We start from the raw sequence: 25987 nt of genomic DNA, 5'->3' as shown, positions 1-25987 counted from the left end.
TGTCCCCGGAGCAATACACAGATACACGACAAGAAAAGGGAAACACAATAGAAAGGCAGCGAATTGTCAAATCACATTACGAATGCACCGAAGTCGGAGTAAATGTTGGCCTCGAAACCGTGAGCTTGCATTCGATAAGGAGTTTCGGATGGTCAGATGTGCCAAGGGGGTGGCATGGGAATTCCGGATGTGCTCCCCTACGACTTACATCGTAGGGTCACGTAACTATTGCTATATGAGTCATTCTCAATGAGGCGCTTTCACGAAGGAGGATCATTTTTTGTTTACAGAAACTGTCCAACTTATTTTAGCCACTCCCGCTCTTTGTTGTTATCATCCTTTTTTGTACCTTTGTAATAAATGATTTTGGTATCGAATCTGCCTGCCTCTTGATAACGAACAAAAAGGCACCAAAGCCACATTATTATCCCATCCACCCCTCTGGTTGTGATTTGAGGTTTGATAAGCAAAACTGTGCTATTTTAAATTCATACCAACTTCGAACACATGTTTTGGTGCTGGGCCAAACTGTAGTTTCGGAACTTGTTTTATCAACAATCGTACCATATTTTTGTGGTTTCATTTTTCTTACAACTATCTTTTTCCTATTCAGGCGAAATTGTGAACGAAGCTGTATTGTTACAAGCCTCTCCTCCAAATTCGTGTGTTTATTTTGTGTGCTCCGAGATATCAACGCGCGTAAGTGTGGTTTCTTCATTAAACGAAAAAAGAAAAGAATGGTGAAGACAAATGTGTCAAGTGAATTTTGATATGTCGCCGTTGATGTGAAATCGTGTGAAGGGAATACAACAGTGTCGTGCGCCAAATTGTGCTGGTCATTGGCGAGACAAGAGTTTGATAGGAATGCTTGAGCTATCTACTACTGTGTGAGTGAATAAAGGGTTAGTTGAAAAGGGAAAAAAGTTGTCCAGCATCCAACCAGTGAACTGTGTTTGGAAGGATATGATCCTCGAAAACTTCCAGCAGTGAGCAGAAGTTTGGTTTTTGCTGCACTCGCGATCGCCAAGAAGTGACGACACCGCTGACAATCGTAGGGCCGGTAGCAATCAAGTGAGTAGCGGTGCTACCATCTACCGTCACCACCGTGTCGCTCCCCGGTGGCATCCAGAACGATCCCGGTCGGATCGTACGACCAATCCCTTCCTTCCCCACCGGGCACCATCCGTCGGGGCGGAGGCCAACAGCAACCATCACGACGGCGGCAACCAGCGTTGTGCCAGCGGTGCCAGCGAGGAGCAAGGCCAAACCGGGCGGTGAGTAATCGTGACTTCTACGTTAGCGCAACCCACGGGCACGCGCCTCCACCATTCCGTTGCGTACGCATCCTTGTCTCCACGCAGCAGCTTTGTCTCCGGGTCGGATACGTTGCTTGCTTTGTCACCACCAGATGATGCCGTTTACAGACGCGCCCACATCACTCGAAGGCCACGCTGTGCACAGTGGTTCTTTCCATCACGTTTGTTTCAAACGGCTCGTTTATTCGAATAAAGCGTCGTTTTATTTTGCTTAAATAAAAAAACTATGTCTACTTCGATTTAACAATTGTATATAACTTTTCCTAGAAGTTCACAAATCAACCTTAACAGCAAGATATATGAATTGAGTTTCTAGGTGCAATGAAAAGGAAAATATTGAAAATTGGGAGAACAGGATGATAGAAATACCTAAAGTCCACTTCCCGAAACCAATGTGCACCGGCTGGCAAAGGGAAACGAAGCTCGACTAGAAGACGTTCCCACCGTTCGTCTTACCATATGATTTCAGGATACTAGATTGAAATCTTCTGAAGCAAATTCAAGTCAAAAGCCAGTTCCGGTTTCATGCGATCATTCAGAGTTCAATTCGGTTTTTGATCAATGATTTGAACTATGCAAAAATTGACATTATTGTTTACTTTAGTTCTTCATCTTGAATCTTGAGAAACATATTTCTACAAAACAGGGAAGGGTCCAATATAACATGAAGTAGCATACGTTGTAAATAACACTACAGTTTTCATTTTTGCTTTGATAAACATTTCTGCGGACATGAATCATGAAATTTTCCCCAATTTTATCATATGATTTAATATTTATGTATGAATCACATCCTTCGATATAATGTATTCCGCAACAAATTAAAATTTATGTGCGTTCAAAAAATCGGCTAATCGAAGAAAAGTGTTGATGAATGGTTTTAGCAGCGATCGAGTGAAATCACTCGGCAACTTGTTATTCGTTTTAATGTCTCTTTTTAATACATTTCCCAATCTCCGACAAAGTTTCGCACGATAGATTATGGAAGAACGACCGATCAAGCTGACGAAGGTGATCGTTTGTCGTAGCACGACTTCTTAATGCTGCTTATGAATCATCTCCGATGCCGGGGGAAGTTGTCTCGTCTAGGACAGACAGAGGCTGTCCATTCCACTGGTGTGCGCTCTGCCCCCTCCTCATTGACTCATTGACAGGGAAGCTTTATCGCGCCGCTCCGTACGCGATCGTCCATTTCCTGTAGAGTTTTTCCTACGTAGTGATAAAGAAATCTCTACATGTTCTGATGGCGCTGGGGTTTGTCTGGGTGGGTGTGGTGCTGTGCCTGTGTTGTCATCTTTTTTATGAATTGCCCGGTGTTCGTCGGCATTGAAGAAGATTGCCGTTGGTTGCGTGAAGAAATCACTTTGCGTCTGATGGAGTTCTCAGCCCGGACGCTAAAAGGTCGTTGAAACGCTATGTAAGGAAAACAGATCGTAAACCGCTTCCTAATGTGGTCTGTCCACATGATTATTATTCAATTGCGATATCTATGAGCACAAGCAGGTGTCAAAGTTACGCCGAGTTCGGAAATTTTATTTTGCGAATTTGAAGGATCATATTTAAGTAATCAAGATTAGCAACAAACGCGTCCGTATAGCCATTGAGCCATTGCCATTGAACTCCTTACTCCTTCGCAACCTTCAAGCACGCAATGGCGTTACATTTTGAAAACAAATCAACCCCGTCAGACTCAAACCAGCTTCGCTGGGGCCGCGTACACACTGCTAGGTTATCTCTTCAACCTTCAAATTCCCTTCGGTTTACGCCCTAACTCCGATATCTACGGTGAGACCTCAACGGTGCAAGTAGTTAGCAGCGCTAGAAGTTGCTTCACCACCCCTGAACATGCCTTTACGCACTTGCGCCGTTATGTGGTGGCCTCCGGGGAACGATAATCGGGCGTTGGCTTAACAGCAGCAATAGGGTTGGCAAAACGTTCATGCGTCGATCGAACATAAAGTTGGTGGTCCGTGGTTTGTGCAAGCGCTGGGGTGTAAGACAAAAGTAATTTCTTTGTCGTCCCTTCGGATGACGAACGTTTCTAACTACACCAGGCGTTCGAGCAAGGCAAAGGCGAGAGGGGAAACCACGGTGGTGACTGTAGGATTGCCGGCTTCTTATCAACCATTCGGAACACGATAAGATAAATTGCGTGACCACGGGCGAGGGGGCTCTCCGAGGGGGAAAGGTTATTCATACTCGTTGCAAATAATCATACCATGTGGAAAATGTAACCAAAAAGTTAGTAATACGTCAATGAGTTGAAAACAGCGATCATCTGGTTGGTTTTTACACTGGAAGATTGGCATATTAGGTCCACCCACTTCTTCTAGCATTTACCCATCAGTGACAATGATAACATCCTAGTAAAAGCTATAAATTATTCACGTCAATATCCATTTGCCCTGAACACTTTCCCGGCTTAAGAGACCACAGTTTTCAAGCCAACAAATCAAGCCGGCGATTGACAAATATTGATAAATAATATCGTGCTCCACTTCCTGCGATTTCCGTTGCTTATCGAAATCATCGGGGTAGGGTAAAACCAGGACCACCAGGGATATTGCAAGAAGGTTTCGGTGTGTGCTGGCTGGCCTCTCCTTATCGCCAGTATCGCCCACAAGTGCCCTTATGTCGCAACCGAACCGAACCACCCTCACCTGTTCCGCAAACACAGATAAAACCACCAAGTGATAGGGTCGCCCGTAGGTGACGAAACCTCGCGATGCCTTTTTCCATCCTTTACATTTGCCATCACTGCTCTTATCACTGCATGGTGAGAGTGTTCCACCGGTTTATTGGAGCTTTGATGAATGATTTCTTTCCCAAAATTGGTGAGCTAGGTTCGATCAACAACAAACCCTGATGGCATGCAGCGATCAGTCGCGATTACTTGATCGTGTTACATTTAAGGAGGCGCCCTTTCTCTTTCCCTTCCTTATGTGGTAAAGGGATGTGTCGCGCGTGTTGTTATTGCTATAGTTGTTGATCTCCGATGCCGGAGTTACAGCCCCCCACACACACACACACACAGTTGGCATGTCCAATCTGAGAAGGTCCCGGTGGCGCTAAATGGCAATCAACCGATCATTGATCTGTTTAGTGATAACGCTGTGTAGTGTGTTTGTGAATTCATTTTTAGCAACTGTCATTTGGGTTGTTGTACAATTTTGTACAGCAAATTTTGATTAACTTCCAAAGCGTTGTAGTTTTTTAAATGCAGTATTTACAAATGAACTGTTTCATTCGTCGTGGGCCCATTCATGCACATCTGGGTTTGATTCTCCGCTAGCTGATGCGTTTATTTGTGTCCATTAGCGTGTTCCGGCTGACTGTCTATCAAACATAATGCACCTCATTTAACATGTGCTGGTTTGCGTCGGGTTAACTGACATTAGTTCTGTCCGGAGAACTGTGCATCTCACAAGCGTATTATGCATTCTCCCATTTTACAGCATCACAGAGTTCCAGATAGAGTTCGATTCTTCAGTAGTTTAATGCAAATAAGGCCAAAGAATGGGAGACAATTTAATGTTGTGCTTTTAAAGGGTTAGTGGACCAAAGTTGCTGGTCAAATGGGTCAAACACAGGGTGGTAGCGTAGGGAAATGGGCTGAGATCATTGAAAAACATACATACTAACAGGGGAAAAAACACAGTTTCCCAGGGGGTAAGGTTTTGTTATTTTGTGTTTGCGTGCCTTCGGTTAAATGGTGTACTCAGCAGCACACCAATATCTCTGCCTTCCTTTTTTCTGATATCGCTGCTCCGAGAGGAAGGGCGTCCGAAAATGTGGAACGATCTTTTTTCGCTTCTGCTTTGCCCTCTGATGTCACGTTTCGCTTTCCGTTGATGCGAGCCGCGCAATTCGTGGCCGATCGTGGAATCGATTGGAGTGGAATAAATGAGGTAGGAAAAAAAGGTGCACAATATCAGTAGATTTCGTTTCATCTCTACCGAAATGGAATGAGAAAAAAAAGAGGTCCAATGTTGGACTATTTAGGGGAGAGGTTAATTGTTGGTCACATTTGATTTAAATACCGGGTCGATGGGTGGGGTCAAACTGTTCCGGAGAAAACAACATAGCTACCCCCTGGGACTGGGGACTCCCTGTGATCTCCAGCGAAGATCCTCAAGTCGTGCGAAAAGCATCAATGAAAAATGGCGCGAAAAGGCAAGGATCAGCGAGCTAAAATTTCGAAAACTCACATGGCCCCACGGTGTGTGGTTGGTTTGGTCGGAAGGTCGTAAAATTTATTTCTCTTTTCTCCCATCGCCGCATAGATTATGCAATTTGCATACGACACTTTCCACGGCACACGGTTTGTGGTTCCGAGGCGAGCTAAATTATGTGCATTTCTCTCGCGTTGTGTTTGTCACAAATCGTCGGTTTTGAAACGTGACCTCTTGGTGAGCACTAAGACATGAGTTGGCTGGCCAGCAGCTCGGGGGTTGGTCGTCCGTTTAGGAATTTCATCCTGCAAGAAAGTTTTAATCTAATCTGGGGTTCGCAGTGACACACAGAGCGGCGGTCTTCCTTCATCGATTCATTTAAAAAGCTGCCTCATATCGGTGGCCCTCTGCCAAACTGTCGGACCAGAAGAAGGAGGTTTCCAGTGCGCCTCTAATATATTTTTTTTTGGCAGTGACATACTGCAGGAACTTGTACGCAAACGACGTGACGGGGAAAAACGTGATGAAAAACCATAATAAAAAGTACAACACGTGTAGCGCTCATCGTGTAAGCAGGGCGTTAAATAGGGCACACACTTGTTTTGGCATTGTTTTGTTTTAAAGACAACGTTTCGACATTCGGCTTATCGTGGGGGGATGGCTTATGTGGACATGTGTTAAGTTATGAGATAGTAAACAACATTTTAATAACATATTTTATCTTGTATAACATGCGCTTTAATTGTCTTTATTTTTCATTAAATCGTTCCGCAGCTTCCTGAAAAATGCCTCCACCGCCGCCGCCTGGACCACCACCCCCTCCAGGGCCGCCGCCACCGCCGGCGCCGGTTCTGAAGCTTGGCGGTGGTGCACCGTCGGCCGACGGTCGGAACGCACTGCTCCTCTCGATCCAGAAGGGCGCCAAGCTCAAGAAGACGGTCACGGTGGACAAGAGTGCGCCAATGATCCAGGGAAAGGTAACGGATCCGTCTACCCACCCCCCACCCAGGCAGTAGTACCCTGTATGGTTATTTTCCTGTGTGTTTCTGTATCTTTTCTTCAGCTGTCGTCGGATGGAGGAGGAGGAGGTGGAACAGTTGCGGCTCGGGCAAACAATCGAGCCCCGGGGCGGCCGTTTGCCGATGACACTGGAAACACCGCGGCGGGAGGTGGTGGAGTTGGTCAGCCGAAACTGGGCGGCCTGTTCGAGGGATTGTCGTCGATGCCGAAATTGAAGCCGGTCGGGAGCAGAACGCCAGGTAAGAGAAAGAAGTGGTAGCAGTGGGAACTGCAGAACCACGCCGTCCCCCAGTCAGGAGAGGGAAAGCAATCTGAAACCATGCAATATAGATTCATCCGAATGGCAAACAGCAGTACTCAAATACGCGACTCCATCGTACGGCATGACTGATTGTTTACTTCCGGTGGAAGGGATGGAATCGTGCACGGAACGGACGGAGTTTGGTCGGAGTTTTGCGATGACAGTGGTCAGTTTCGGTGATCATCTATCTAGGGACGCGAAGCTGTACCATTTGTTTAAGAATCTCATCTAATTTGTAAACATATCTTTAAGTGTTCTTTTTTCTGGACATTATAACTAAGTTTCTTTTGTTCTAATTAATTAACTATTTTTTTCTTTAACCTTTCTAGGAAGCTCCTCCTCACCGGGAGTGCCACAGAACAAAACTCCCTCGCCGGAGGCCACCAAGGGCTCGCCGATCAACAACGGTCGCCTAGGGAATGGCGGTGGGGCCGGCGGTTCCTCCGGACCGCTCGACTTCTCCGACGAGCTCGCGCAAAAGTTAACGCTCAAAAAACAGAAACAACAGCATCAAACGGTCAGCAGCAGCAGCAATATTACGAATAATAACGGTAGCAGTTATAGCAGTAGTGTTAGTAGTAACGCCCCGGCGATGAATCCTCCTCCACCCGTGCCGAACGAAACGAACCTACGGATGAACCGGGGACCACCACCGCAACCACCAACCCATCGGGTAAGGGCACAACGTTGGCCCCGCTGCGTGTGATTCTTGACAAACTGATTCTTTATTTTTCTTTCTCCCCTTCCACAGCCTGCCGTCGGTGATAAGTCGACGTTGGTCACCAGTCAGAAAAGGTAGGCCTCCAGCCCCAGCACGACCTATAGTGCAGCAGTCCCGGGTGTAACTCAGGGGCGGGAAACCTTTATGTTTATTATGCTTTCTTCTTGCACGTGGTTTTGATTTGGTTTTTCGTTTTCCCAACATGGGTTAGACCCACAGTGTGTGAGGGTCTCCTGGATTGACAACCCAGGCCAATGATACAATGATTTCACCTTTCGTGTCATCTCTTCGGGTTTGTAAAATGTGTGATTTATTTTTGTAAATATCGACCCCGCGTGAGAAGCATCATCATCGGCGGGAGAATCTTGGCGGGAGTCTTCTGTTTACAGCCCAAAAGGCGCACGAGTACGGGGTCTTGTAAAAAAGTGAAGCGGTTGAAATCGAAACCAACGCAGATTTACGCATCGGCATCAGCAACGTTGGAGAGGAAGTTTATTTTTAGCACATGTCTTCATTTTCCCCGCGAATCACTTCATCACCGTCTTTGGGGTGAACCTTTTTGTACCGTGTTTAGGCCAGGAGGAAGCGCCGAACCGGCGAAACCTTGGCGGGAAGGGCGTGTTTATATCTGCAGTTCGCTATTTTTAACACAACTTTTCACGATTGTGAAGAGATTTCGTGCCTATATAAGGCAATTTGCACCGATGGTTCTGTTTGGCCTCGCTTTTTATATTTAAAAAAAATGAATTTCTAAATTAAGTTAAGGCGTTTTGTTGCTTGATTTGCATTTGCAAGTTTTGGTTTAATGATTCAGTTTGACTGGTTTGTGTACACACGTATAGTTTGCGGTAGAAAATTGCCTTGCTTTTCTCTATAATTTGTTTCCCTGGATTGGTTGTTTGGTTGCTAAATTTCCTAATGTTCCAAATTCAATCACCCTCCCCCCCGTTCGCCGTCATTTGTACGTTATCATAACTATCGTGCATATAAATGTATCATATACCGTTTTCCCCTTTCCATTCCCGTTTTTTACCGCTTCGTCCTCCCTTTGCTGTCGATGATGACGTTTTGCCCGTGACCCGGTGGTAAGTAGCCAAGCACCCGCCACTCCCAATCACGTGAAGCCGGCGGCCAGCAGCAAACCGTCGTCGTTGTTGTCGTCGTCGTCGTCGTCCGTGAACGGACCGTCGACGAATAGCAACTCCATCACCAGTACCACTAGTCCCACCATAAACGCGCCGGTTGCGAACCGATCTGCCCTGTTCGGCGGCACGGCGACGACGGCAACGGCACCGTCGATACCACCATCCACAACATCGAACAGCAGTAATAATGTCGTGGGTAATGGCAGCGTTCCGTCGGCGACAGCTCCGAAACCGGTACCAAACTATGGCAAACCAAATCTAGCGCCGAAGCCTCCGGGCATGCAGCTGGCGATGGCCGGAGAGGGTGGCCAGAGTGGTGGTGGTAATGCGGCGACGAGGCCGACCGTCAGCCGGCATCAGAGCATGCGAAGTCCAAGGTAGGCGTAGTCCGTCGCACAACCTCGGTGGTTACCATGGAGATTGTTGCAGGTGGTATTGTAAAGTACGGCTGAGAGAGTATGAAGCGTGTAAATGATCGCTAGGATCTAACTCGTAGGCAGTACGAACTCTAGCTTTAGCTTTTGCGGGAGTGCTTCTGTGGTGGAGTGTATGGAGATCAGTAGAGATTGGTTTCCAAAAATTACTTATCACGAGTTCTTGTTCATTTTTAGGTCACCACCGGTCTCGCAAACTGCACCAAACTTCCCCGCTAACCATTTCGGTACGATGCGCGGTCCACCTTCGTCAGCGGCCATGTTTCAGTCGACGGATTCGATCGCCCGACCGACACGAGATGCCCCCGGTACGTTGCACCAGAAGGTGCTGGTTGGTTATGTGGGTTCAGAAATATAAAATTTGCTGTTGCCTTTCTTTCCAACTTCCAAAGGCCGACCATCGGGACCACCGCCAAAGCCACCAACGATGAAACCACCACCTCCGCCCCCTGTACGCAGCGTAAGCAACACGAACCTAACGCATTTGCCGCCCTCGCTCAGCTTGGCGCCCTCGCAGGACTCTTCGGGCCCCGGCACCGGATCGCCGTCAACGGAACCGTCGACCTTCGGTTCGGTGAACAACGTGTCCTCGCTTACGCTGGCCGATGAGCTACGGGCCAAAATGTCGGCGAACCTATCGGTGGCCAGCTCGTCCTCGAACTCCATCTCCACTGGCAATCTGAGCGTGGTTGGAGCCGGTGGCACACTGACGAAGGGAGGCAGTCTAAAAGCGACGGCAGCACCGCCCCTACCGCCTCACCGAACAAGCCCAGCCCCACCACCGCCTGTTCCGACGGCGTCAGCTGCAGCAATGTTGGTGAGTACGCGTCACTACAGCTCGAGCCTAGTAGCTAGGCTTAACTGAGTATGTTAGATAGTAGATAAGAGATAAGATAAAACAGTGTGACTACCGGGGGAACGTGTAACGTTTCGCACCCTAAAACAGCGTGCTAAAGTTTGTCCCTGTTCTTTGTGCAGAATTCCAGCGGCGATGCGCCAGTTCCGCCACAACGAATTTCGTCGATCCGCAATTCCGCAGGTAGCAGTTTAGCCTCGGCAACATCGGCGCTCGTCAACAACAGCAGCAGCAGCATCATCAGTAGTCAGAGTCATCATAGTCAGAGCAGCACTACGACGACGTCGGTAGTGGTCGGCGGTGCAGGAGGCCTCCATCGCAAGGACACCTCCCTAACGTCGGTTAGCAGCAGCTCGTCGACGGCCACTAGTAACAAAATGCCCCTGCCGGAGATCGACCTCGAGTCGAAGTACGCGTTCTATTTCCACAAGGTGACGGACTTCCCGCAGCCCATACCCTTTTTGAACGTGCAGAAGGTTTATCCGAGCGAGGTGCGCCAACAGGCGCAGGCAGTCCAACAGCAGCAGCAGCAACGGCAGTAGGGGAACGACCGGGAAAATACTCCAGGGTTCGTCAAGCCGTGAGGCGATTTAATGGTAGGTTGAATTGGTATTGGTTCACAGTAACGCACCTTCCTTACGATAGTCTTTACCAAACAATTTCAGCACATCTTTTACAAAGCAAAGCCGGGGTCAAACCGAAACATTGCAAGTACGCTAAGCATCCGGGAAATAACAGTATTCTTGGGTAGACAGACGACTAGACATGGCAGTGTTGAGCTAGTAAAACTGTGATTGGAAAGCTCAGCGCGTCATCTAACGCATCGGAGATGGGTAAAATAAAGCACTTCAAAGGTGAGCAAGCAGGCAAGAGGTGGCAGGAAAGGTTTAAACATGAATTATCCACCTTAGAAAGGTGCTGATGTTAATGCAGGTTGAACATCATTGTTCATCGATTGAAAGTTATGATAAAAAAAAACAGAAAGTTGAAAAAGTCAAATCATATCAATACGAACGAAAAGTAGTGGCAGTTCAATAACAAACAAGAAATAAGTAGCAATAATACACAGACAAACACAACCATCCTCCAAACAAATTCTACTTAATATAATACATAGTTGTCGCAGTAAGCCATTCGGCAAATGAAAAAAAAAAACAAACAAACCAACTTACTGAAACCCGTTCTACTGTGGTTTGAATCGGACTAATTAAAAATGTGTGTGTGTGTATATAGGAACACAATCAATCGGAATGTTGTTGAATTTAGTTGATTTTTCGTTTCAAAATTACGCTAGGCATTTGGGGCATACAATCGATCGAGCGAATGTTAAATGCGTGTATATTGAAAGTAAAAGCATCGTTATTGAATTCGGAACCGATAGATAATTTTCGATTGTATCGACCATTTATCTCTGTCCGCTCCGCTAGCATGCAGGCAGGCAGGCAGGGCTCGCGCTGTATACCTCTTTACTTTGTAGCAGAAGAACCGAAAACGTTCTCAACTCTTTCGCGAGCCATTATCGGAAACGTAACGTATTTAGTCATCTAATTAATCGCCTTGAGTCCGTATGGGAGGGAGAAAAAATCCGAGGATTTTTATTATGTGCGTACTGTGGCAAACGGAGGAACACATCCAACGCTGGGGGAGGACTATTGGAGAGCATACATAATTGTTTTTATTTTAAGGAAATAAAGCAAATTACCAAGCAATTATTAACGAACAGATGGGGATAGCGAATGGTGGATGGTGAAAGTTTTGCTGGTGCGGACATGCGACGTTCAGTGCGCTGAAAGTGATAAAACAAAGCAAGCATGCATGCCTGGCTGTGTGGTGAATGGGTCATGATCGTAAAAAGCAAACCGGACTCCACACGGGGCAACTGCAATTATCGCATTTGAAAAGTTAGACGGGATAGACAATTTTACCATTGGGGAACAATCATTGATAAACAAGGACAAATAAGACAAAACAGTGAGTGCGCGGGGGAAAACCACATCCCGGAGTGGGACACACACACGATATATGAGAGAATAGTGAGGAGCATAATATGAAAAAATCGTTCTATTTTATTATTCGTCAAATTCGTGAGTAGAAATTTCGCGCGCCTCGCAGTTTTCCGATAGCAGTTTTAGAGCAAAGGGGGAACTGAAGCGGAATGTTCAGTTTCTACCGTTTCTATTGAAGGCACAGTTGAAGCAAGTCACGGGGATGCACAGCAATTTGAAGGCGAACTCGTTCATTCATTCGTGTCTCTTTATTCATCCCAATTTGTTATTTCAACTTGTTGTAAATATGAATTAAAAAGACAACTATTTAATGTATGGTTCATGGATACCGAACGAATAAAAAATAAAATGTAACACAGAGGAAAGCAAAACGCTGGAGCTCGAGGAGGGTTCGGTACACAGCGATGCGATTATGAACAATAACGGAGAAAATAATACAATATCATGTATCAATGAGAGAAGCCTACAGTTTCCGGGATGATGGTGCTTTATTCTTCCGAAAAGACCCCTTTTCCAATCCACCAAAGGGTTAGAGAGTTTTCCACGTTAGATTCTTTCGCCGGGATGGGAGCGTCGGTTCCTGGCTCATCCTTAACTTCTGCGTCGGCCGTTGGTGTTGTGAAGTGATATTGCCCGCTGGCGGTTGCCATGATGGAAGCATTTGGATGGAAGGAAACACCGTTCAGGCAGTCCCAGTGCACGGGGAATTGCAGTTCTTTCGGTTCCCCGGTGTCGGTATCTTCACGAAGGTTCCACGCGTGTAGTATCCCGCGGGTGTCACCACTGACCAGCCATTGGCCTTGCGGGGAAAAGTCTAACCAGATCCGCTGATTTGTGGCACAGCACCGGCGAAGTGTTCTAACCGGTGTTTTCAGGTTTCTCACGTCCCAGAAATATATTCTGGAGTCTTTTCTCGCCCCGGATACGAATATCTCCTCCGTGTCGGGAGCAAATCCGAGCCAGGTTACACCCGCATTGTGGCTGTTTTCTGGCGCATAGTTGCCAACGGGAAGTGTTTCCCCGGAGCGAACATCCAGTACCGAGATGCTTCGATTCCACGAACCGAAAACGATCGTATGCGGCATCGTAGACGCGATGGTCATGCAGGACGCGGTCGACTTAGTCCGAAATGTGCTCTTTTCTCGCCCAGGCACATTGAGGTCGAACGACTTGATTGACTTTTTGTAACCCCCGTAGATGGTCGATCCATCGAGGGGAGAAAAGGTGAGACTTAGTGCCGCTTCCACCTCGTCGTACTGATCGTAGCCTTTATAGGAGCAGCGAAGTGCGCCAGTGAATGCGTCCCAAAGTTGTATCGGTTCGTGCTGGCGACTGGCGATCCAACAGCAGGTCTCCGGCCGGGTGCTGTTCATACCCGGATACCAGGCGTAGTCGTACACGAGACCGCCTTCTGGAACATGCACCGCTGAGGAAAGTATGTCTACCGGGCGATTCTCGGATACGACGTCCTTCCCGTAGAGATCGGTAGGAAGCTCCACGATGTGCATTCCATCGTTGTTGACCGCTGCGAGAACGCACGTACCATCCGGGGACCACCGGCATCCTTGGAGGTAGTTTTGTCGGGTGGCGCGATCCCATGAACAGCGGGCCACCTCTATAAACGCGGCGTCTTTGAAAAACTCGTCCTCGGAGCGCAGATAGCAGTCGGTTTCGGATTGAAGTTCTTCAGTCTGCATCGGTTCATCCTGCTCTGTGGATGGTTGCTCCGTCTCGTCGCAATTATTATCGCTCACATCAAGACCAGCAACATCACTTTCTTCAAATTTTCCTATCGGTTCGGTCATATTTTGCCCCGCGAGGAATGTAAACAATGTGTTATTTGTTTTGATCTAGATCAGCTTTCAATGCGAATCTAATTATTTACGTGCCTGGCAACACTGCACGTTGTTGTGACAGCAGACTGCTAAAAAGCAGCAGACTGCCTTTTCTGCAGCGTTTCTCATAATTTGGCAGCGAAAGTACCGCATTTACAAAGTCAACAAAGTTTGCTGCTCCCCCGGACGGAGGTACTACTGGACTAACTAGGACGAAGGGAAAAATGTTTCACGTGTCGCGTTTTGTCCTGCGTGGCCAGGCCCAGCTGAAGTCCTGCGCTCGGTTGGCCGCTTTCCAGTCCAGCCGCCACATTAGCACCAGTCGCCCGGTAAGTCAGGTGAAACTACCGGACGGTCCGACGTAGGAAAAATCGGAAAATTACATAACTACTGACTCTTCCAACGTTCGCCATTAAGCTGTCGTTACAATATGCATTGTTTAAACGATTTACGAGGCACGGTTAGCGCTAGGAAAAATAGCTATAGTAACTATGGATATGGATAGCAGTAAAATTTTCTGCTTGCCAACGGCTGACACAGCCTTCTTATTTCCCTTCTTTGGGGCAGACGCTTTGCCGGTGGTCTGCTGTATCACTTGATAGCAGTTGCGCTGTCCTTTTGAGTGATTGAGGATACTGTATTCGTTTTCGATTTAATAATAAGTTGTTCTTATCACACACTAAATTACGTGTGGTGAGAAACGTTATGGAAGAAGGGCCTGTTGTTAAGAAAGTAAAATTGGTGAGTTAGCGAAACCACAATATCCACCCCATTTGAGGTTATAGCAACAGCAGAGTCCTGAAAAAGTACTTTGATGTTCTCACTGCATCGATAGAATAGAACAACAATGAATGCAACCACAGTTTCCGCTGCAGCAAGGCTCAACCACAACACGCGATCTCCAAAACAAAAACAATCTAGCTAACTTTGCTCCCAGCCTCCATCTGAAGACTGGTTCAACCGCGGATTTGAAGCACTAGCCCAGTTGGCCACAAAAAGAATCGGACCATCTCATACCACCACCATGAGAAGGAACGAGATTTTGTGATCGTTTACTTTGCGGTTGTTGTTCGCGATTAAATACCTCGCGGTTCAGTTCACTTCAGTCCAGTTGCTTTGGAAGAGCGACGGTGAATAGACGTGAACATTTCTTTCGTCTGTCGTTGTACTGATTGGAGTCCATACTCGTGGCATCTGTGAAGTGCTGCATTAAGAAACATCAATTTCAGACTGTTTTGTTACATTTTACCGCCAATTAACAATCTTTTTATCGTGTGCCGTTCGATAAAATCGTTCGCGGATAACCAAACATGGATAACAAGCAGAATACGTTTATTATTAATGTAAATAAGATACACCTTGTTGCTAACAAGATCTGGGGTGCAAAGTGCGACGATCATTCGACGATCGTACGATCTGTGTTGTTATGCAGCTATAAAAAACATAGACAAAGATTGATTATCCTGAATATCATCTAGAATGATCGTTCAGGATGATGTAAGATTAATTGTTGAGAATGTTGCATAAATTTGCTGAAATATTTAATTCCATAGGGAACACGTTCGAGCATGCATTCAACGAAAAATCTAGATGTTATTACCTTTGATAACAAAATCAACTAAAAAACACTGATAAGGTTCACTTCGGTGGCGTGAATAATGATACTATATGTGGAGAACGCAGTTCTGTGAGTTTAACATGTCTATATTATTTTTTTCTTCACTCTATTGTAGGCAAGCAAAGATGTTGGCCATCGCACCGAGTCGGACACTTTCGGTGAGCTGCAGGTACCGAACGATAAATACTATGGCGCCCAAACGGTCCGTTCTACGATGAACTTCCCGATCGGAGGCCCGACCGAGCGTATGCCCCAGCCCGTTATCACTGCCATGGGGATCCTAAAGAAGGCGGCCGCCCTCGTGAACAAGGAGTACGGCTTGGACCCGAAGATCGCCGATGCGATCTCTCAGGCCGCAGATGACGTTATCTCCGGCAAGCTGTACGACGACCACTTCCCGTTGGTCATCTGGCAGACCGGTTCGGGTACGCAAACGAACATGAACGTGAACGAGGTGATCAGCAACCGAGCGATTGAGCTGCTCGGTGGAACACTCGGCTCCAAGACACCCGTCCATCCGAACGACCACGTCAATAAGTCGCAATCGTCGAACGATACGTTCCCAACCGCCATTCACGTGTCGGTTGCGCGCGAGCTGACGGGAAATCTACGTCCTGCCATCCAGACGCTGCACGATGCGCTCCAGGCAAAGTCGAACGAATTCAAGGATATCATTAAGATTGGTCGCACGCACACGCAGGATGCTGTCCCGTTGACGCTAGGGCAGGAATTCAGTGGTTATGTGCAGCAGATGGCCTTCGCTCTCGATCGCATCGAGGCTGTGCTGCCACGCGTCTATATGCTGGCCATCGGAGGAACGGCCGTCGGTACCGGGCTGAACACGCGCGTCGGATTCGCCGAGAAGGTGGCGGCCAAGATTGGCGAACTTACTGGACTGCCGTTCGTATCGGCACCGAACAAATTCGAAGCGCTAGCCGCGCGCGACGCAATGGTGGAGGTTTCTGGCTGTCTGAACACGATCGCCGTGAGCTGCATGAAGATTGCGAACGACATTCGATTCCTTGGCTCTGGTCCGCGGTGCGGCCTGGGCGAGCTAAGTCTTCCCGAGAACGAACCCGGTAGCTCGATTATGCCGGGCAAAGTCAATCCGACCCAATGCGAAGCGATGACGATGGTGTGTGCTCAGGTGATGGGCAACAATGTGGCGGTTACTGTTGGTGGCTCAAATGGACACTTTGAGCTGAATGTTTTCAAGCCGTTGGTCGTCTCGAATGTGCTACGATCGATCCGACTTTTGTGTAAGTTCTTTTCCAAAGAAGATAGTTAGTCAGATAGTGTCATCCTCTGGTGGTTCCTGATTAATACAATTTCTCTTTTCATATTGTTCACAGCGGACAGCGCGCGTACGTTCACGAAGAACTGCGTGGTTGGCATCGAAGCGAATCGGGCCAACATTGACAAGATCATGAACGAATCGCTAATGTTGGTGACCGCTCTGAACCCACACATCGGCTACGATAAGGCTGCCAAGATCGCCAAAACGGCGCACAAGGAGGGAACGACCCTGAAACAGGCCGCCCTCAAGTTGGGCTACCTGACCGAGCAGCAATTTGCCGAGTGGGTACGCCCGGAGAACATGCTTGGCCCGAAGTAAAAGGAAGCTCAGGTCAGCTTCTGACGTATGGAATGGCGCAATGTTTTGGAAAATCACATCAGTTTGAATAGGAAGAAGGCGTTATTTATTTACAACACGCGAGTGTGTTCATTAGACATTGAATAAGTGATATAGAAAATTTGAGAAGAACGATTGTCTTGACGGAGTGATGTTTCTGAAAGATCGGAGATGTTTGTAAGGTAAGCGTCTTGATTTTTAAAAGGTTTTCTGGTTTAATCTCGGATTTTAATGGTTTTTGGTGGTGGGGATTTCAAATGTGAAGTACTTTTCTGGTTTCCATTCGTTCCTCAGATGTCTTTATGCGTAAACAGCTTTTGTGATAGAAATGGCAATTTTCCCATGGTTTCTTGAACTAAGAAAGTCTATTTACCTTGAGCGTGAGTCATGCAACATGTTTTATGTTGAGGATGCAATAAAAATCATGTTGCAAGCTAGGATGTTTCATGCAACACATCCTGAATCCGACTGGCGTGAACTATTTTGATTACTTTGATTTCCGGTAGATGGCGTACGCTGTTTGATTGCAAGGAGCGGTCCTTTTTGTAAGGATGTGCAGCGTGCTGACCGACCTTTGATTTTGTTCTCTTGAAACAAAATTCACCACAACTCGTGTTCGTTGATGTAAAAATGCTGAGTTTATGGTAAAATTGATATATCTCGAAAAAGGATTTGACGATGATTTTGAAACTCAACTTACATGGGAATAAGTTTGCATCGATCAAACTTTAACAGGACACCCAGTCAGTGGTTGTTCGCGGAGGAAACGATCGGAGGGGCACTTGTTCTCCCTTCATCCGTCCCAAGTGGTGGTGAAAAGTATTCGTCCCATGCATCCATGGATCCGTCCATCGCCGCACGTGTGTAAGGATGTGTTGGTGTGTATTGTCGCTTGAAAATCCCGGGCTGAACGGCTCGTTAACGCCTCGTGAGCCTTGATGCTTTGGTCGAACGCCCCAGGTTCAAGTTGACAGCGACTGGAAGGTCCTTGTGAGCACGAGCTGGTGTGCGAAAAGGACGAAGCACCGACCCTACCACGAATCTTGTGCCACGCCGATGGTGGTGGTGTACGTGAGCTCAGACGCCATCACCGGAGTCGCCGCTGAGTCGTTCGGCTGAGAAAGCAGAGGATGCTTAGAGATTGTACTTTATCTCGGCAGAGAGAACACGGGGCAAGTCACCCTCGTCCTTTTTTTCCCCGGATGTGCCGAGTATCGAGCGCCTGCGAAGGAAGCAGACACGAGCCTGCCCGATCCCTAGGAGTGCGCAAACACACATATCGAGAGCATTGACCTCGTTGTTGAGCTGCGAGCCGTGGCGGTGGTTCCCCTCGTTGCCTGCGGTTGCCGTTGGTTGCACTGTACGCTGTATTTAATCGTAGCACGAAATATTGCTTTGTTCCCGGGCACGATCCGTTCTCGGCCTGCGAGTCGGAAACAACAGGATCGTTTTCAGTCAGCCCGTTTGTTTTATGCGTGGACCAACCCATGCACGATCATAATCTCACCCTTCGGCGGCCTTCGCTGCTGCTGCCGCTGTCGTCCGCACCCTTAGGGTTAGGGTGTCCTGATGCGCTTCGAATCGCTAGGACGACAAGGACACATGACGACAGGCTGCTGGCACGGAGGACAAAAACGGATGCACATGTGTGGCCGCCCTCGAGGCCCATGGTGTGTGCAATATGCAACTTTGGTCCGGCCGGGAGGGGGTTTTCCGTCGCAAAACATCCCTCCGCATGTGCATTTGTGCAACCGTTTCAGACCGTTCGCATCCTTTTGATAGATCCCATAAACAGCGCAGCAAGTCGCCGTAGGAAATTACCACGCCAATTCGATATCACTGTGCCCTCGCCGTGTCGGATGCATCCGCGGGATTTACATCCACCTCCTCTTACCCTCCCCCCTCCCCTTGTCGTCCTGTTCCGGGCCGTGGAAAGGGGAAACAAGTAGAAGACATTTTTAATCTGCTTATGTAAGCGTAATGATTTGGCTCTTGGTCGGCTTCGGTCGTGTTTTGGTGCCCTATCGGGAGGTATTAATAATATTCCTCTTGCCTTTTTTCGAGCAATCCTGCTCATCATTATTTGCACCTCTTCCTCCCCCCAAAAATGCTCCCCGCCGTGTCATCCGTCCATCAGCCGTTCGTTTGGCTCGGGTTGTCTTTTTCCTATCACTAATGCTCGGTTTATGGTATGGATCAAAATTCATTTCCATTTCCATTCAAACACATCCATGCGTACACAAACACACACAAACATCCTGTGCACCTACCACCCCTCTGGCACGTGGTTCCGAATTTATTCTTATTTTTTTCGTTCGCGCTCTGGTACGTTGACTTTTGACGAGGAAGTCCACGCATCGGTTCGCGTTTTGAATGCAATCAACAAATCAAGATGAGCGAAAGCAACCTTTCTGTATCAGTTGCAAATAAATTTTTAATACGATCTATTGTCTAGGACTGTGTTAAGAGGGAAATAGAATGCAAACATGTGTCTTTTTGAAACGAGTAAATTGGTTTCTTAAAATTTAAATATTGCTCAACGTTTCCATGGCAGAAATGTAAAATGGAAAGATGTACTTCTAACAATCATATTTGAAGTTGCAAGGAAGATGAAGGTTTAAGGAAAAGCATGTAAAAACTAACTAGCACCTTTCTAGAAATATTTACTAGCACACATAACACTCTTTACGAAGGGTTGTAAAATCATATCCAGACTAAAAGATATTTTATTTGCTTCAGAGACAATTTTGACAACAATATCTGATACACACGGTAACATGTTTATTCATAAAACGGTTAAATCTTAACTGTCTTACAGAGCACATGAAACACGTGGAGAGTGTAGATTTAAAGATTGGTGAAATTAACCGTTCAGTCGAGCCTTTAAAACTGAGAATATTCATAAACCCGCTACGGAGAACGCACGAACACGGACTCTAAAAATGCGCGCTTGCGTTTTAATGGTTGGAATAATTAGGTAGTCGGTTCTATTTCGTTGGATTAAGTGTAAACCCTTGTTGCCAGCTGTGTGTGTCAAGTCAAGGACCTTCGGTTGGCGTGTCAGATGATTAGTGTCCCTTATCATTCGGCTGTCCGGGCGGAGAGTTTGATGTAGCGATGGAGAATTCTGGCCTCATAAACCACCAGCCTCGTGTTCGCGAACAAACGCAAATAAATTTCATGTCAAAAAAACGGAAATGCGTATATTGCGTCCATCCCTCGGCAACGTGGAAATGAAAGGAGGCCACGGGAGGCAAGGTTTGCTTAGGGAAATGGATTGAAACTTTAAACCACCAGGCCGGGTGAAAATCATCTGATGTGTCTGCCCTGCGGTGGGGCGTGGTGGGTGTCCGTGTCGATCAAAGGGACTTCCATTTTCCATGTTTGCGTCTGTGGCTGACGGGCCCCGGACGGATGGACCCGAAAGGGTCTCGGGTAGTCCTTATCGCGTTACCTACTGACTCACACAAACACGTTACGTTCAACCGTTTGCATGCTCGGTGGCCGTTAGCCGCGTTTGCCCCGGCAGACATGACCGAACGCCGTGGACACGTTCCGTGTTCCGTTTGTCCGCGGTGCTTGGTTCGGTCCCAGCAACACATTTATGGCACACTCGCGGTTGACGATCGTGAAACATGGCATCAAAATTGGTGGACGCGCGAAGAGGGAATCGGAAAATGCGGCCAAAAAAAAGGAAACAATACTAAACCTCTCTCCCCTGTAAGGACTATTATTTTCGACCAGGCGCCTTTGCTCTAGTAGTTCCCGTTTCCTTGGCAATCGACATGTTGCCGGGCTGGCTGTGTTGGTGTCGAATATGCGTGGTTGTTTGTGCCGAGAGCTTCAAACCTCGCGCCACACTGCACAACCCAACTGCAGCGCATTGTACTCGAGTACAGTGTTGTGCACACCATCTGCCGATATTCACGGCTGAGACGATGAGCGAAGACTTCAGAAGGGAATGGTTTTTATTTCATTAGCTGACAGTAGGATCGAGATGTTGTCCGTGAATATGCTCAAAATGTTGTTCGCTTCAATTGCAAAGCGCTAAACGATATCATTTTTTCATGGACAGTGTGCGAGTTAGCAATTTATGGACGCGAATGACTTAAAAAAGGTTGCTTGGATTTTAAAAATAGGGAAGATAAATAAAACCTGTTTTTATGAACGATTGTGACGGTCTCCTTAGATCGACATTGGCTAGCCTAAAAGGGGGAAAGTAAATAAATTTCGGCTTTCAGCGGTTGGCTATTTTGAAACAGTAAATCTTTTAAACCCTCGGTGGAGGCGCCAAAGGTGTGGGAACGTATCCCGGAGTCTGGCACTCCTCAGTATTACGAACGGTTGGCTACCGATCCATAGCATACCGTCTTTCGGTCCCTGTAAAACTCTTCGGAATCCCCAATACGGGATGTTGTGTTACTCAAAAAAGAAAAACAAAAAAACCTAAACTTTTCAAACTGCTAACAAATTATAAATTACCTTTACCTCGTCTACAATACTTTTGCAACGTTCTTGATTACTTTTACAATACGAAAGAATGTGAGTTCTATGCATTTCGGCCTTTTTTGTTGACTGCCATGTAAAGAAAAATTTCTAGTGTAGATAGGGAGCAAAATTACTTTTCGACATAATAAGGAAATACAAACAGAATTAAAACACCGTAAAGATTGATTTGCGCAAAACAGTGAGCAACACTGTATGGGACCAACTCGTATGCGCCCGTGCATTGATCATGTAGGAAAATCAAAATAATGTTTTCATATTACATTTTCCCGTTTTTTCTCTTTCCTTCTCCTTCCTCTCACTACCCTCCCCATGCCTTGGTGGATTGCGTTCGTACGCTTCGAGGAGGGTGTGCACGAAATCGGCGAACCTCGTCCTTCCGTCGAAGGGAGTTGCCGGCCCTGTCGCAACTCGCACCGAGGGAGGTGGAAGTCGGGGGTGAACACAACTCTGAAATGTTGATTAGGACGGCGGTCGGAGAGCACGCGCCACAGGCCCCCTCTACTCTCGCCCCCCTCCTTTCCCGCGAACCTTCGTTTGGTCGTAAAAAGGATACGCTCCGTGTTCCTTGGAATGAAAAGGGCCAACGTTGGTCGTCCCTTTCGTACGCTGGTATGTGTGTGTGTGTGTGATATGCGTTTGATTGTGGCGCTTTGGCAGGCAGTGTTTGCATTGCAAAACGGAGCGAAACGTTTCGAAGGAATCGATGCGCGGGGAGCGAGGGCACAAAAAAGACGGAATAGATTGCTATCAACGTTAGCATAATGAAATGCTACTCGTAGATTCGTGTCCTGGCGCACGATGGCTGCACTTGGCGTCCTAGCGAAGACATTTCTGCTTGCTTCAACTATTGCAGTTAATTTTCTTTCCGGCCCGTTTTGCCCACTATGATTTATGGGCCGTACGAGCCATGGGACCGCATGGCGGTTCGATTCGACGAGACTCATTTCATGCGCTGGAGGTTTCTTGAAACCAATTATTATTAGTTGCCAACAGAAACTTTCTCAAAGGGGATTTATAAATTACATCGTTTTTTCAACCACCAAATGTTCCGTTACTTAAACACTTGATTAGGTCCGCAAAATGTATTTCGTCTTGACGGATGTTTTATTCCAATGAGGGTTTAGTATTAATAGCATTTAGCAATACACTAGCTTAGTTCGTTTTAAGGAAATTCAGATTTGATTTTGATAAATTCAAAGTGAAGGACGCTCATTCCACTTGTTCAACGTCCAGGGAACTTTCTATAATGTGCGTAACCGGATGTGTCCTGCATAGGAAATGCTCCCGTATGGCACATCCTGTAATGCGTATACTAATTTCGTTTGAAAATACGAACGTAAACACCAGCATCGATCTTTTCCCTTCGCTTCCGGCGTTTCTCGGGAAAAAAAAAACAATTCCTTCTCGTTTCGTTGGGAAAAGGTTTCGCTTCGAACCGCTTCGAATTTGTGTGCACCGGAAAAGCGCATCCTGGTGTTGCATGCAGATGAGTTGGTTTCCTTTTTCGCAACACCATGGGAATCGAGCATCCCCAGCGGTTCTGTGTGGATCTTCCGCAGATAATGTTTATCGATCGAACTTCACCCTCTTTTCCCATAGGCTGGCTGTGTGTGGATTTGCGAATATTTCTTCTTCGGCAAAGAAATCCTTTGGCAGAAACCTCTTTCCATTGCAAACCACTGCACGCAGAAAAACGTGCAAGCAGAAAACCGGAAATCATTAAAAAAAACTCTCCCAATCCTTTTCGCTAGTCCTTTGCCCGAGAGTTTTTGTCTTTGTTTTCAACTTCCTTGAGTAAATGCAATTTAATGATGGTTCGGTGCGCTTGCGCTCGTTGGTGTTAGCCTTATCCCTGGGAAATGGAGCTCCTTTTCCGGGAGCTTGGCATGTGCACGTGCTATCGCATATATGCGCGTTCCTAAATGTGTATGTGTGTGTGGGTGGGTGAGCGTGCTGGCCGGGCTGAGGCAAAGCAGATTGTTAACGAGCACTCGGTACGATCCTCGGCAGGATATTCGCCCTATTCTGCATCCGGCCTATTTTGGCCTCGAGGTTTCTCTCCACAACAGAAGAAGCCCCCCCACTCGCCCACCCCATTGACACTCCCTTCGCGGACAAGGCTCACACAGGGTGCTTTGTTTGTGAAGCACTCGAATTTCACACTACCAAGTAGGCTCGAGTTCTTTCCACCACGTCCTTTCGGGTGCTTTTTACGCCACTCCTTTTAGCGAACAGTAGAACCGAAAAAAACAATAGGCCTCCGAACGCCTCCGGAGGGAAAAGCGTGCTCGAGTGCTCGAACAAGATTCTCGGAAAACAATGGACCAGTTCGGACCCTTCGGACGAAAGGTTTCCCCGCTCCTTTGCGCGAGATGAAAATTAAATGGCTCGCCAGTGGATGGAAAACTGTCCCGGCGCTTGGTTTTCACCCTTTCTGCTTTTCTTTTTTTTATGGTTACTTCGTTCTTTCGCCTTCATCACGCTGTCCGGCGGGCATTGCTTTTAATGAAACCGTGTACGGTTCGGTGGAAATGCAAATGGGGAAATCGTTGGAGTCAGCTGTAACAACAGCTACGAGTGCTAGCCGTGCTGGACATGCGGTTTTTCCTTGCCCCTTGCGCTCTTCGCGATCCTTTTTGCTCGATTGAATGCGCCTAGTTTGCATATGCACATATTTTACTCAAACTCGACACGGTGTTTCTATTATCCTTAGCTTTTTTTTATGCTGGCATCCATTTCCGACGCGTGCTGGTAAGGGTGGTTGTTTTTTCTTTTTACCAAACCAATTTACAGCTAGGAAAAGTTTTCACCAAAGCGGAACAATTTTTCGTTTTCCCCAGGAGAAAACCGCCATTTTTTATTAAGTGGTTGCGGGATTGAAACGTGAAACCGTAGTGTTCAGAACGGAACGGCTGGTTTGAATTGTGTAAATTTGAAACGAGTAGATTCGAGTAGGCGTTTGTTGACTGCGTTTCAAGACTGCAATTTTTTACCAACGCAGCAGGCTAGGTTAAGTTTTTCCTGTATCATAGCACTCTCTTGCGTTTGGATATTGGAACGAGAAGCACGCGTGTACCATTTTTTAAATAAAACACAACGTAGGAATTAGAGGAAACTAGGAGCGATAGTTTCAAGAGACAGTTTTGAACAAACACGTAGTTTTGAGCGAAGTGTTTGGAAGTTGTATAGCTTAAATTTTTCTAAATGTTATTAGCTGTTAAAGCTGTTGGTAGAGAATTTAGATATTCGGAAACCTTCAATGGCAAATAACACAACAATATAAACAAAGAAAAGGTTGAAAGTCAACGTGCTTGTTTTTTAAACATTTATTTCAAATCGAAATCGATTTGTGTCCCAAGGACGTCTCACTCTAATCTATCTAAAAGAGCCTTAAATACTGCTGTAAAAGGGTTGGAAGGATGTTTATCGTCCTTCGCACCGTTTCTGTCTATTGTTGTAGAATATGGTTCCCTCTTTTTTTAAACGCGACCGAACCAAACTTTCCCCTGCGAGCGAACAGGTTTTCCATTTTCCACAACCTCCTTCAGGACACCTAACGGGATCTGACCGAGGGTTCGTCGAACCGTGGCAGCAACCCTGGCCGACCGGATCGGAGGTTCCAATGCTCCGGTGTTTGTACACTCTCACCCTCCATCCATTCTGGCGGTGACGTTTCCGGACATGTTTCCTCCATTCTGCCATGTGAGGATCGGGAAAAACAGATGTGCTGCAACTGCCTGGCCATAGAACAGCCTTCTGATCCTCAGGCCCTTTGCTTGGCGATGGCTCTCGTTTTCTCCTCTCTCTCACACACTGCCTTTTTTCTTTCCTATGTGCGCTGTGACAGTTGTGCGCATGCGTCTGTTACTAATTAGATTTCCGCTTTTTATTGCTTTTCGGTGTTTTCCACGGGGAATCACGGACACGTCTGCTGCCTAGCCGAGCCCAGCCGCGAAAATCGTGAGATGAAAGCCATTAACTGGAACTTTTGAGGGCTTGAAATACGAGCTAGTTGGCCTCTTTAAAAAACGAAACGTCCAACGATTCTGCTAGAAAAAAAAATACAAGAGCAGCTGGCTTTTTAGATTTTCCAAGCCCCCAATCCAGCCGATGCTTGCAAGAATGCTCGTGGCAAATCCATTTAGCAAACACTGGAAAACACTAAACTCATGCCAACATTCCTTGTTTCAATATGTGCAGAGGCGGTTTTCGGGAACTATCGTTCAGGTTGAAGTGAAGCATTGAGCATAAAAAGCATTGAATTATGGAGCTGTTAGCAGCTTTCATTTCTCATTGATGAATGTAACTGATAAACAAGTGTAACAACCTTAACAACTAAAATATTCATTTTACAAATCAACAAGGATTTTTTTAACAATGAATTTGGGACGTAAATTCATGAATTTGCGTTTTTCCGGCCT

The 25987-nt window shown here is 46.8% G+C and overlaps 3 protein-coding genes across 4 annotated transcripts; 2 read left to right on the top strand and 1 right to left on the bottom strand.

Annotated features, from left to right (window-relative positions):
* The first annotated feature begins 1130 nt into the window (after positions 1 to 1130).
* LOC131288837 (protein enabled homolog) lies at positions 1131 to 11113 on the top strand. Its single transcript, XM_058318014.1, has 10 exons — positions 1131 to 1274; positions 6263 to 6465; positions 6552 to 6747; positions 7139 to 7482; positions 7561 to 7604; positions 8624 to 9052; positions 9287 to 9417; positions 9502 to 9926; positions 10088 to 10561; positions 10631 to 11113. Exons 2-9 carry the CDS (start codon positions 6274 to 6276, stop codon positions 10505 to 10507), a joined length of 2181 nt encoding a protein of 726 aa, XP_058173997.1. The 5' UTR covers positions 1131 to 1274; positions 6263 to 6273; the 3' UTR covers positions 10508 to 10561; positions 10631 to 11113.
* Positions 11114 to 12082: 969 nt separating this feature from the next.
* Positions 12083 to 13776, bottom strand: LOC131288836 (telomerase Cajal body protein 1 homolog). Its single transcript, XM_058318013.1, has one exon. It carries the CDS (start codon positions 13774 to 13776, stop codon positions 12460 to 12462), a length of 1317 nt encoding a protein of 438 aa, XP_058173996.1. The 3' UTR covers positions 12083 to 12459.
* Positions 13777 to 13957: 181 nt separating this feature from the next.
* Positions 13958 to 17134, top strand: LOC131286051 (fumarate hydratase, mitochondrial-like). Of its 2 annotated transcripts, none has more exons than XM_058314912.1 (3): positions 13958 to 14135; positions 15540 to 16683; positions 16777 to 17134. In XM_058314912.1, the coding sequence occupies exons 1-3, from the start codon at positions 14031 to 14033 to the stop codon at positions 17037 to 17039; spliced, it is 1512 nt and encodes a 503-aa protein (XP_058170895.1). In that variant the 5' UTR covers positions 13958 to 14030; the 3' UTR covers positions 17040 to 17134. The 2 variants fall into 2 exon arrangements, with proteins under 2 accessions (XP_058170895.1, XP_058170896.1); XM_058314913.1 differs by lacking the exon at positions 13958 to 14135 and adding an exon at positions 14425 to 14547.
* The last annotated feature ends 8853 nt before the right edge of the window (positions 17135 to 25987 follow it).

Source organism: Anopheles ziemanni, chromosome 3 (assembly GCF_943734765.1).
Source record: "Anopheles ziemanni chromosome 3, idAnoZiCoDA_A2_x.2, whole genome shotgun sequence".
In the NCBI taxonomy this organism is placed as follows: domain Eukaryota; kingdom Metazoa; phylum Arthropoda; class Insecta; order Diptera; family Culicidae; genus Anopheles; species Anopheles ziemanni.
The sequence above is the reverse complement of the archived record's forward strand: the minus strand, read 5'-3'. Positions and strand labels throughout refer to the sequence as shown.